Here is a 12173-nt window from a genome sequence, read left to right on the forward strand (position 1 = left end):
TGAGGGAAGAAATTTCTAAGTGGCAAAGCGTTCAAGAGGAAGCAGAGCATAAAAGGAAAACTTGCAGCCTGATGACGTGATAGAAAAGAAAAACCCATTTTTTTTTGGAGAAATTCAAGCCTGCTGCAGAAATTTGCATAAGTAACAAGAAGCCACATGTTAATTACCACGACAATGGGAAAAATGTCTCCAGGGCATGTAAGAGGTCTTCCTGGAAGTCCCTCTCATCACAAGCCAGGAGGCCAAGGAGGAAAAATGGGTTTTATGGGCTGGGCCCAGGGCCTTGCTGCTTTGTGCAGTCTCAGGCTGCTCACATGTGATATTGGGACTGTGGGTGCACGGAAGTCAAGAATTGAGGTTTGGGAAACCTGCCTAGATTTCAGAGGATGTATGGAAACACCCAGATGTTCAGGCAGAGAGGTGTGCTGCAGGGGCAGGGCCCTCATGCACGACCTCTGCTAAGGCAGAAGGGCAATGCAGAAGGGAAATGTGGGGTGGGATCCCCCACACAGAGTCCCCACTGGGGCAGTGCCTAGTGGAGCTGTGAGAAGAGGGCCACCATCCTCCAGACCCCAGGATGGTAGATCCACCAATAGCTTGCAGCGTATGCCTGGGAAAGCCAGAGACACTCAATGCCAGCCTGTTAAAGCAGCTGGGAAGGAGGCTGTATCTTGCAAAGCCACAGGGGCAGAGCTGCCCAAGACCATGGCAACCTACCTCTTGTATCAACGTGAACTGGATGTGAGACATGGAGTCAAAGCAGATCATTCTGGAGCTTTAAGATTTGACTGCCCTGCTGGATTTTGGACTTGCATGGGCCCTGTAGTCCCTTCATTTTGGCCTATTTCTCCCATTTGGAATGGGTGTATTTACCCAATGCTTGTACCCCCATTGTATTTAGGAAGTAACTTAACTTGCTTATGATTTTACAAGCTCATAGGCAGAAGGGACTTGCCTTGTCTCAGATGAGACTTTGGACTGTAGACTTTTGAGTTAATGCTGAAATGAGTTAAGACTTTGGGGGACTGCTGGTAAGGCATGATTGCTTTTGAAATGTGAGGACAGGAGATTTTGGAGGGGCCGGGGTGGAATGATATGGTTTGGTTGTGTCCCAACCCAAATCTCATCTTGAATTGTAGCTCCCATAATCCCCAAGTGTCAAGGGAGGGACCTGATGGGAAGTAATTTAATTATGGGATCAGTTACCCTCATGTTGTCATGGTAGTGAGTTCTCACGAGCTCTGATGGTTTTATTTATCTATCTATTTATTTATTTTTATTTTATTTCATTTTTTTTTTGAGACAAAGTCTGGCTCTGTTGCCCAGGCTGGAGTACAGTAGCGTGATCTTGGCTCACTGCAACCTCTGCCTCCCAGGTTCAAGCGATTCTCCTGCCTCAGCCTCCCTAGTAGCTGGTATTACAGGCATGTGCCCCCACACTGAGCTAATTTTGAAACATGGGGTTTTGCCATGTTGGCCAGGCTGGTCTTGAATGCCTGACCTCAGATGATCTGCCTGCCTCGGCCTCCCAAAGTGCTAGGATTACAGGTGTGAGCCACTGCACCTGGCCTCTGATGGTTTTATAAAGGGTAGTTCCTCTGTACATGCTCTCTCACCTGCTGCCATGTAAGATGTGCCTTTGCTCCTTCTTCATCTTCTACCATGATTGTGAGGCTTCCCCAGCCATGTGGAACTGTGAGTCCACTAAGCCTTTTTCTTTAGAAATTATGCAGTCTTGGGTATTTCTTCATAGCAGTATGAAAATGGGTTAATACAAGTAAAGTCTCATCAAAGTGTGGGTATGAAGTTACATCTGGTCATGAATTTGAGGCATAATCATTAATCTTGTCAGACATTATCTTATGTACAGGAAGAGGCAAGGGCTAGGATCACCAAACTTACCTTTTGTAAAAATTCAGTGATTCAGGCAAGAGATGTGCCAACCTGTTCCCTATCCTGCTTATGGTCTTCAAGGCATTCTTCCACAAGGCTGCTCACAGTCAATGAGTCAGGGGCTTTGTGAAATATTGCTGGCAAAGGAGCAGAATGAGCAAATGGCTTCTTATCTTTGCTACTTTGTTTCATAATCATCAGCATCCAACAGATATCTGTTGAATTAATGAATACATGGAAGATATTCTGGCAGTGTATTTACTTTCTAGGATTCACATAATGGAAAACCTAAATTTGACTAAATAGCATGAAACCTCTCACAAAGTGCAATAGCAAAAGAAACAAATAAAAGGAAAAGAGAGACAAGAGAATGGGAAAAGCAATAGCATAAAATATGGCAAAGGCTAATGTTACTTATTTATAAATATATTATTCAAATTCATATGCAAAACATAAATAAAGAATTTACATCAGAGGACACAGAGATAGTTTAGAAACACAAGAAAGACATCAGATCTTGATAGTAACCAAAGAATTATAAGTATAGTTACCTAGGGGTAACATTTCATACCAAAGAATTTAAAGGAAAAAAAATGGTATGGTTTGGTGTTGTGTATTCTGATAGTGCTGTAAGCTTGTTCATTTTGGAAAGCAACATCATTTATAGTTATTAAAATGTTTTGGAATATTTTGACCCCAAATTCCTAGCTCAGGAAAATTATACAAACAAAATAATTCAACAGATTTAAAAAGCCAAACACACAAAAGATACTCTTTACAATATTATTTTCATAGTAAAACTTAAAAACTTTGCATTGTGCAGCAGAGGGACAATTACTTTGGCTGAGGCATCAATAATGGATGGAATTTTATCTCACCATTAAATGTTAAAATTGTGAGGAAGCAGCGTGGAAACGTTTATGTCATACTAGATGAAATGCATAAATTAAAACTGAACTCACATAATAAAGAGAATGGTGGACCATACACATACACGAGCTGTGTCTCTTCCAGATAGGCTTTAGTTCCATAATTACAGAAGATACTCAAGAAACAAAAACGTAACTAGCTTCCCATGTTAATCCTTTCACCAGGTAGTAGACCCCAAGCCTCTAAATTGCAGCGCCCACCCACATTTTCCATTTATAGTTTATCCAATTAATCATCTTTTTGTGCCAAAACGCTTGTTCTTCCCACCACATCCAGCTTCATATTTTCAAAGAATTGGCAGCACTCGGCAAAAAAAAAATAAAAAAAATAAATAAAATAAAGAAATAAGGGAACAGAGAAATAAGTTTTTAAAGTTTAAGGAGTTACGGGTTTTTCCTCCGCTCACCTTTCAATTTTTTTTCTTAAATGTTATACCTATTTTACAACCTCCAAACTGAAAATGCAGTTAAAAATAAAAAGGTCAATATCCTGCGTCTACTTTGTCCCGGACTCTCGAGCTCCACAAAACCGCAGAGTTCTAAAGCCGGACCAGAGGGCCACCTCGAAGAGGCGCGGATGGTGTCGCAAAAACCCGCGGCGCTACTTTACGGCAGTGCCTCCGCCCCTTCAGGTGCGGGAAGTCTGAAGCCGGTAAACATGGCCGTCACCGACAGCCTCAGCCGGGCTGCGACTGTCTTGGCAGCTGTGTTGCTCTTGTCCTTCGGCAGCGTGGCCGCTAGTCATATCGAGGTAGGAGTCAGGCTCATTTGACCACAGCCGGGAGGCCGGCTGTGAGCCCTCCAGCAGATGTCCGATACACAGCAGCTGAGGGAAGCCTCCTGGAGTCAATCAGCCCCTGACCCAGGCTGGGTTTGAAGAGGGTGTCACTGGGCACGGGTTAGGACAGTGTTGGTCTGTTTCAGCGTTTTAAAACGATGAATTGAAATAATCAAACCCTCGGAGACAGAGGAGGACCTGATCCTTTGCTCCTACATGTGTGCAGTTCTTAGGTGAAATACGAGCAAGAGGCTCGTGAAATGTCAGTGTGCAGCAACTGCTTTCCTACTACTCAACTGCAGCCCTCTGTTTTGATAGGAGTCAGACGGAACTGGAGAGATGAGAGCAATTTTAAGAATCCAGATAATAGAATTTAGTGATAATTAGAACATGGGATAAATGTGTTTATTAAAACTCTCAAGTTTCTGGCTTAGGGGCAACACGTCTGGGTTAAGAAATGGAAGAGAAAAGGGGTGCTTAGTTTTATCCTGGGCTCCTCCAGCTTCCCATTTTTAAACGTGGACACAGGATGTTCTGGTGCTCTATAATGCTTTTACTATTCACCATACTCTGATGATTCCTCAGTCCCGGTCTACAATCTAGATGTCTGGTATCTTTTTCAGGCCTGCATATCCAGCTGACTAAGAATCCGGGATAGTCAGGAGACATTTGAAAATCCGTGTGCAAAGTTTTATCTTCTGCTTATCCTACCTCCTCTTAAAAAGACACTGAAAAACTAAGCACCCCTTTTCTCCTCCATTTCTCAACCAGATGTGCTGCTCCTAAGCTAGAAACCTGAGAGTCTTAATCTCTTTATCCCATATTCTAATTATCACTAAATTTTGTGATCTGAGTTCTTAAAATTGCCCTCACCTCTCCAGTTCCACTGACTTAATTCAGGCTGTGATCACTTCTTGTCTAGACTCTTGCGATTACTTTATCTTGTTTTCCATAGGCCTCCATACTCCCTGAGTTTGGTGCTAGATTCGTCTACACGAAATGTAAGCCTGATCAGGTTATTCTTCTGATGAAATCTTTTAAGTATTTATTCATTGCATACAGAATGAAGTCTAAACGTTATGACCTGGTGCTTGCCTACTTTTCCAGTGTTCCATATTGGAACCTCTTCTCCCCACCACCTGGGCACCTTGAGCTTAGACCAGTGGACTCCAAACTTTTTGAATACACACCCTATCAGTTAAAAAAAGATATTGAGCATGAACTTCATATATATTTATGAATTACTGTTAATTTATATATTTGATGTTTATATAGCATAATTTTTAGAGAACATAAATATGAGTAAATAGAAGTTCTGTTTCCCTCCTTTATTCTAATTTTGACTGCTTCATCTTGGATACTATTACTGTTTTTTGTAGTTACATAATTGCTGTGCTTTTTCACATTACAATATTTTATACATTGTGTTTCCTCTGTTCATGTGCTAAGATACAGTAAAGGCATAACCTCTGTAGAACGTTTCCCTATCTCTTACCTTTGCCTTTACTCTTGTAATTCATAAACTTGATACAGCACTCATTTACTATAACCCGTGTATGCTTTGTACTGTTATTCCATCATATCTCACTTAGAGATAGGAGCAACAGTTTCCTAAATGTTTTGCCTTGAGTCGTTGTTTTTTCCTTTCAATCTGTTCTCCAAATTGAAGCCAGAGTAACTTTTAAAAATGCAGTTCCAATCATGTCACCCAGGGACCTTGATGTTGCTCAAAAGATCACCTTAATGTTGCTCTAAACTCTCCACCATGACCCACAAACAAAAACCCTGCATATTTTTTGGGCCCTGACTACACTTCAAATTTTTTCTTTCTCTTTCAAACTTCTAGTTAGGCTAACTTTCTTTCAGTTTCTCAAAACCTTTAAGCTTTTTCTCACATTAGAGCTGTCTCCCCTCTGTCTGGAATTGTATTTCCTCTTTTCTTCATCTTTTGGATTTTAACCCAACAGTTACTTCTTTAGGAAAACTTTCCTGACCAGGTCAGGTCCCTCTGTTGTACTCTTATTATATTGTGTGTCTTTCCTTATCTGTTAAATGTATATCTATCCAATTAGATAGTAACCTATTTGAAGGCAGTACTATGGCTATTTTTGCCCAGCATTGTATTTGGAGCACTCAGGGCAGTGACTGGCATGTTGCCCAATGAGTGTGATGAATTAATGAATGTAATAATTATAGTGTAATGTGTTTGCATGCTCCTCTTTATTGAACTCTGGATTCTTGAGAGAAAGCAGCATGCTTTTTAGTGATTTTTGTATCACTATATATCAATGGTATCTGGCACATAATAGGTGCTGCATTTACTGTATGTAGAATGAATAACTTTATAATGACTGTATTGTCTAGACAACCACAAAAAAGTTTTGCCATCTAAATTTTTTCACTAAGGTCTGAAAGAAGTAAGAACTTTGGAGGTGGAAGGCACATTAGAGACATGAGGATAGTCAAGTCTAAAGAGCTAAATGACTTACCGCAATTTCACAGCCAGTTGCGAGATAGGACCTGCATTTTAGCTTAGGTCTTTGAATTCCCAAATCAATGCTTAACCACTGTAGCACATTGCTTTCTTTAACATCCAGGCAGCTGTTGAGTTTGGAGGGGGAAAAATACACACACACACACACCCCCACACACACATGCCACACACACACTTTTTGTTCAGGTTATTATTCTATATTTATCATGTCAATAATTTATCAGAAACAATGCTTAACAATAGACAACCCATTACAGTTTCATTTAATGTGAAATACTATGTTATTGCCTTGCTAAATTAAGGGTATTTTATCCTAGCCATAGTAATTTCAGAGATCAGTTTTTTCCATCTCTATTGGTAGTTAACGTAAGATTTAACTTGTATTACTACAGCAAATGATATTCTAATGAAAATTGATATTCTTGAGGGTTACATGTACACTCTAAAATCTGTTAATGATATTTCACAAATCTCCAGAAATAGATACTTTACTCTCTGACCAATGTTGTATTCTCTTTAAGCGATGCCTCTCTTTTTGTAATATATATATTTTAATTGGCACAATAATTGTACATATTTATGGGGTATATAGTGTGATATTTTCAGACATATTCAATATGAAATGATCAAATCAGAGTAATCAGCATATCTGTCACCTCAAAACTTTATCATTTCTTTGTGTTGATAATATTCAAAATGTTAGAAAAGAGTTCTAGGTAGTTGAGAAAATATAATAAATTATTGTTTACTATAGTTACTCTAAAGTGCTATAGAAGGCTAGAACTTATTCCTGCTATCTGTAATTTTGTATCTGTTAACGAATGTCTCTCTGTACTCCCCCCGTCACCTTCCTATTCTTCCCAGCCTCTATTCTACTCTATTTCTATGAGATCAAGTTTTTAAAAATGTCCGTATCTGGGTGATATTGAAATTAAAAAATTTAAATTTCTGTGCCTGACTTATTTCACTTAATGTAATTTCCTCCAGGCTCATCCACGTACCTGTTTATGAAAGGATTTTATTCTTTTTATGGATGAATAATACTCCATTTTATATATACACGTGTGCGCACGCACACACACACATTTGCTTTATCCATTCATCTACTGATAGACACTCAGGTTGATGCTATATCTTGGCTATTGTGAATAGTGCTGCAATAAATATGGAGTGTAGATATCTCTTTGGCCTACTGGTTTCCTTTCCTTTGAATATATGCCCAGTAGTGGAATTGCTGGATCATATGGTAGTTTTATTTTGAGTGTTTTGAGGAGCTTCCTTACTGTTCACTATAGTGGCTATACTAATTTACATTCCCACCAGCAGTGTATAAGAATTCCCAATTCCCTTTTGTCTACATCTTAACTAGCATTTGTTATTTTTTGTCTTTTTGATAATAGGCACTAAGATGATATCTCATTGTGGTTTTGGTTTGCATATCCTTGGTGATTAGTGATATTGAGCATTTTTTCATATACTTGTGGGCCATTTGTATGTCTTTTGAGAAATATCAATTCAGATCCTTTGCTCATTTTTAATTAGATTATTTGGTTTTTTTTGCTGTTAGCATAAGTTTGAGTTCCTTGTATATTTTGGATGTTAATCCCTTATTGGATGAATAGTTTGCAAATATTTCAGGATTGCTTTTCTATTTCTGTGAAGAATATCATTGGTATTTTGATAGAGATTGCATTGAACTATAGATCACTTTAGGTGATGTGGTCATTTTAACAATACAGTATTTATTCTTCCAATTCAATGCATGGAAGCATTTTCATCTTTTTGTGTTCTCTTCATTTTCCATCAATATTTTGTAGTTTTCATTGTAGAGATTTTTCACTTCTTGGTTAAATTTATTCCTAGGTGTTTAATTTTTCTGTAGTTATTGTAAGTGGGATTGCATTCCTGATTTTTCTTCAACTAGTTCATTATTGGTATGTAGAAACGCCATTGATTTTTATCTATTGATTTTTGAGTCTTGCAACTTTACTGAATTAGTCTTATCAGTTCTAAGAGTTTTTTTTGTGGAGTGTTTAGGTTTTTCTAAATATAAGATCATGTTGTTTGTGAACAAGGACAGTTTGACTTCCTCCTTTTCAGTTGGGATGCCTTTTATTTCTTTCTCTTGATTAATTGCTCTGGCTAGAACTTCCAGCGGTATGTTGATAAGAGTGGTGAGAGTGGGTATCCTTGTCTTGTTCTAGTTCTTAAAGGGAAAGATTTCAACTTTTCCCTGTTCAATATGATGTTGGATGTGGGTTTTCATAGATGGCCTTTTTGTGTTTAGGTGTGTTCCTTCTATACCCAATTTGTTGAGAGTTTTTATCGTGAGGGGATGTTGAATTTTATCAAATGCTCTTTCTGTGTCTACTGAGACAGTCATATGTTTTTTGTCCTTCATTTTGTTGATGTGATACATCATGTATATTGATTTGCAATTAACACTACTCTATTGTGGTGTATTATCTTTTTGTTGTGCTATTGGATTCAGTTTGCTAGTATTTTGTTGAAGATTTTTGCATCTATGTTCATCACGGGTATTGGCCTGTAGTTTCCTTTTTTTTGTTGTATGCTTGTTTTCTGGTTTTGTTATCAGGGTAATGCTGGCCTCATAAAACAAATTGGGAAGAATTCCTTCTTCAATTTTTTTGGGATAGTTTGAGAAGAATTGGTGTTAGTTCTTTAAAAGTTTGGTAGAATTCAGCAGTGAAGCCATCCCGTTCTGGGCTTTTCTTCATTGAAGGACTTTTATTACTGCTTCAAGCGCATTACTCAGCCTCAGTCCATTCAGGTTTCTCTTTCTTCCTGATTCAGTCATGGTAGCTTGTATGTGTTCAGGAATTTATCCATTTCTTCTAGATTTTCCAGTGTATTTTTGTATAGTTGTTTATAATAGTCTCTAGTGATTCTTTGTACTTCAGTGATCCATTTGTAATATCTCCTTTTTTGTTTCTGAATATATTTATTTGGGTCTTCTCTTTTTCTTAGTTTGGCTAAAGGTTTGTTGATATTGTTTATTTTTTTAAAGAGCCAGCTTTTTGCTTCATTGACTTTTTTTGTATTTTTTAACTCTCTTTTGTTTATTTCTGCTCTGATCTGTATTATTTCTTTTCTTATTTTGTGTTTGGTCTGTTCTTCTCTAGTACCCTGAGATGTGTTATTAGGTTAAATCTTTGTACTTTTTGATGTAGGCTATTATTGCAATAAACCTACCTTTTAGTACTGTTTTGCTGTATCTCATAGGTTTTGTTATGTTGTGTTTCTATTTTCATGTATTAAAGGAAATTTTTAATTTTCTTATTAATTTCTTCTTTGACCCATTGGTTGTTCAGGAGCGTGTTGTTTAATTTCCATATATTTGAACATTTTCCAAAATTTGTCATGTTAATTGATTGCTAGTTCTTTTCTATTGTAGTCAGAAGAGATTTTTGACATAATTTTGATTTTTACAAATTCACTGAGGCTTGTTTTGTGCCTACCACGTGGTCAGTCTGTCCTGGAGAATGTTCCACGTGCTGACGAGAAGAATGTGTAATCTGCCATTGTTGGAAGAAATGTTCTGTAAATGTCTGTTAGTTCTGTTTGCCTGTAATCCCAGCACTTTGGGAGGCTGAGGCGGGTGGATCACTTGAGGTCAGGAGTTCGAGACCAGCCTGGCCAACATGGTGAAACCCTGTCTCTATCAAAAATACAAAAATTAGCTGGGTGTGGTGATGCACACCTGTAGTCCCAGCTCCTCGGGAGGCTGAGGCAGGAGAATCGCTTGAATCTAGGAGGTGGAGGTTGCAGTGAGGCAAGATCATGCTACTGCACTCCAGCCTGGGTGACAGAATGAGACTCCATCTCAAAAATAAAATAAATTCAATGTTTCCTTGTTGATTTTCTGTCCAGATGATCCGTCCAATGGAGAGTGGAGTGTTGAAGTCCCCACCTAGTATTGTGTTGTGATCTCTTCTCTCCCTTTAGATCTAATAACATTTGATTTATACATCTGGGTGCTCCAGTGTTGGGTGCATACATACTTATAATTGTATGCTCTCTTGCTGAATTGATTCCTTTATCGTTGTATAGTGACCTTTGTCTCTTTTTTATAGTTTTTGATTTAAAGTCTTTTATCTGATCTAAGTACAGCTACTCCTGCTCCCTTTTGTTTTCCATTTGTGTGGAATGTCCTTTTTCATTCATTCACTTTGTCTATGCGTGTTTATAGGTGAAGTGAGTTTCTTGTAGGCAGCATATACAATACTTGGGTCTTTACACTTGTGTGTGTGCTTGTGCAGACAGGTACAGATGTGTGTACAAGTGGAAGTTTAAATTTATTCTCCCTGAAATTTTCTTGTTAGCTCAAAATTAAAGCTGTTAATGTTTTTCAGACTAGTAGTATGTTCCAGTCACTATTCCTACATTCTCTGAGTCAGATAATATTATTACTGTTTTATAGATGGAGATTTGGAGGCACAGAAAAGTTAAAGAACTTTCCTGTTTATACACCTAGTAAGTAATAGAGCCCAGATTCGAACCTAGACATTCTGACAGGTCTAGTAATTAATGTTTGGGAGCTGATCTGAGGTCAGTATGGCTTATATCCACTATTATTTTAATATATAATCAAAATCATGTTCATTAGGTGTCAGGATGGTGTTAGAAAATTTTAGTGTCTTGAGATCGCAAATATAATTTAGACTTACTTTAATAGATTGGTGAAGTGGTCCCTGGCAGAATGCTAGAGGATGTGCTCAATCAGCTATATTGGTGAGTTCAAATAAAGTACCTAGAACATAGTAAGAATGGATACTGAATGAAATTTTTAACAGGAAGCATATTAACTTATGTGTAGAATGAAGACATGAAATAAGTCATTCACAATTACAGGACTGAATGGAAAATTAGAAGCATATGAAGAAGACCTGTCTGTGTTTGAGATAAAATGTTTAAAAGCAATCAGGCCCCTCTCTCTTTCAATTATATCTCCCAGAAAAAAAAAAAAAAGAAAGAAAGAAACCTCAGCAATCTTTATGGGTGTTGTAGCACATTTGTCTGATGTTTAATTTTTAATATTGTGACCAATATTAAAGAATTGGTTAACATAATTGCAGAGATTTTAGAGAATCAACTGAGATGACTATTAAATGATTAAAGGATTAAAAAGATGTCTGTGAGAAGTTCAAAGAGTGATAATTTTGTTTTTGTTGAGGATGTAGGGAGATTATATCTCACAAGCAATTCACGAGGATAAAAATTATCTGTATGGCATTACTAAAAGTGAAATATTAATCTTTGGTTAAATTCCTGGCATATGCATTTTTACCTTGCCTTCTCACTGTAGAGAGTGATCACTTTAATAGAGGAATTATCAGAGTACAACCTAAAAGGAGATTTTGAAAGTTACAACTTTATAGTACAACCTTTACGTAATACCTTCTTACCATATTCTGAACCTATCAACCATGCGGTTTCAGTTTTCCATAGATGACTCTTGATTTGTTCACCGAGAGTAAAGGCATTTGGACCATGGATTCATTAATTCAAAAAATATTTATTAAAAACCCACTATATGCCAAACTTACTTGGAATACATCATTGAATATAACTGATGAAAGCCCTTGCCTTACTGAAGCTTACATTGTTTTGGGAAAGACAGACGATTAATACACATAATAAAAAAGTTAATTATATATATAATGTAAGAAGATGATAAACACAGTAGAAAAAATAAATTATAGTAAGAAAAATGGTGGGGCGAGGTTGCAGTTTTAAATAATAGCCTTGTTAAATGTTGAACAAGCAGATTGTATGTTCTTAATTGAACATACATTCTACTTTCTTAATAATTCTCAGGGTATGGGAAATAGAAAGTTATGAGTTATATAGTAAGTATGCTTTCATTTGAGTAATGCTAAATAATATTTTAAAGCAGAAGCTCTTGCACATATACCTTATAGTTCTCTAAAAGAGCCCTGTGATGTAGGATTGGCATTGCTTTCATTTTGCACATGAGGAAACTGAGTCTCCAGGGAGGTTAAGTATCTTAATCAAGGTTACTCTGTTTAATTGGTGTCTAAGCCAAGAATGAAACCCA

The 12173-nt window shown here is 37.3% G+C and overlaps 1 protein-coding gene across 1 annotated transcript in view; it reads left to right on the plus strand.

Annotated features, from left to right (window-relative positions):
• Window positions 1–988: 988 nt before the first annotated feature.
• The window catches only part of PIGK (phosphatidylinositol glycan anchor biosynthesis class K), a 132551-nt gene continuing 121366 nt past the window's right edge, over window positions 989–12173 (plus strand). Inside the window, exon 1 of the mRNA XM_003807789.5 lies at window positions 989–3573. Within this exon, the coding sequence (XP_003807837.2) occupies window positions 3250–3573 (324 nt within the window). The 5' untranslated portion in view covers window positions 989–3249. The remainder of the gene's footprint in view (window positions 3574–12173) is intronic.

This window comes from Pan paniscus, chromosome 1 (genome assembly GCF_029289425.2).
Source record: "Pan paniscus chromosome 1, NHGRI_mPanPan1-v2.0_pri, whole genome shotgun sequence".
Classification (NCBI taxonomy): Eukaryota; Metazoa; Chordata; class Mammalia; order Primates; family Hominidae; genus Pan; species Pan paniscus.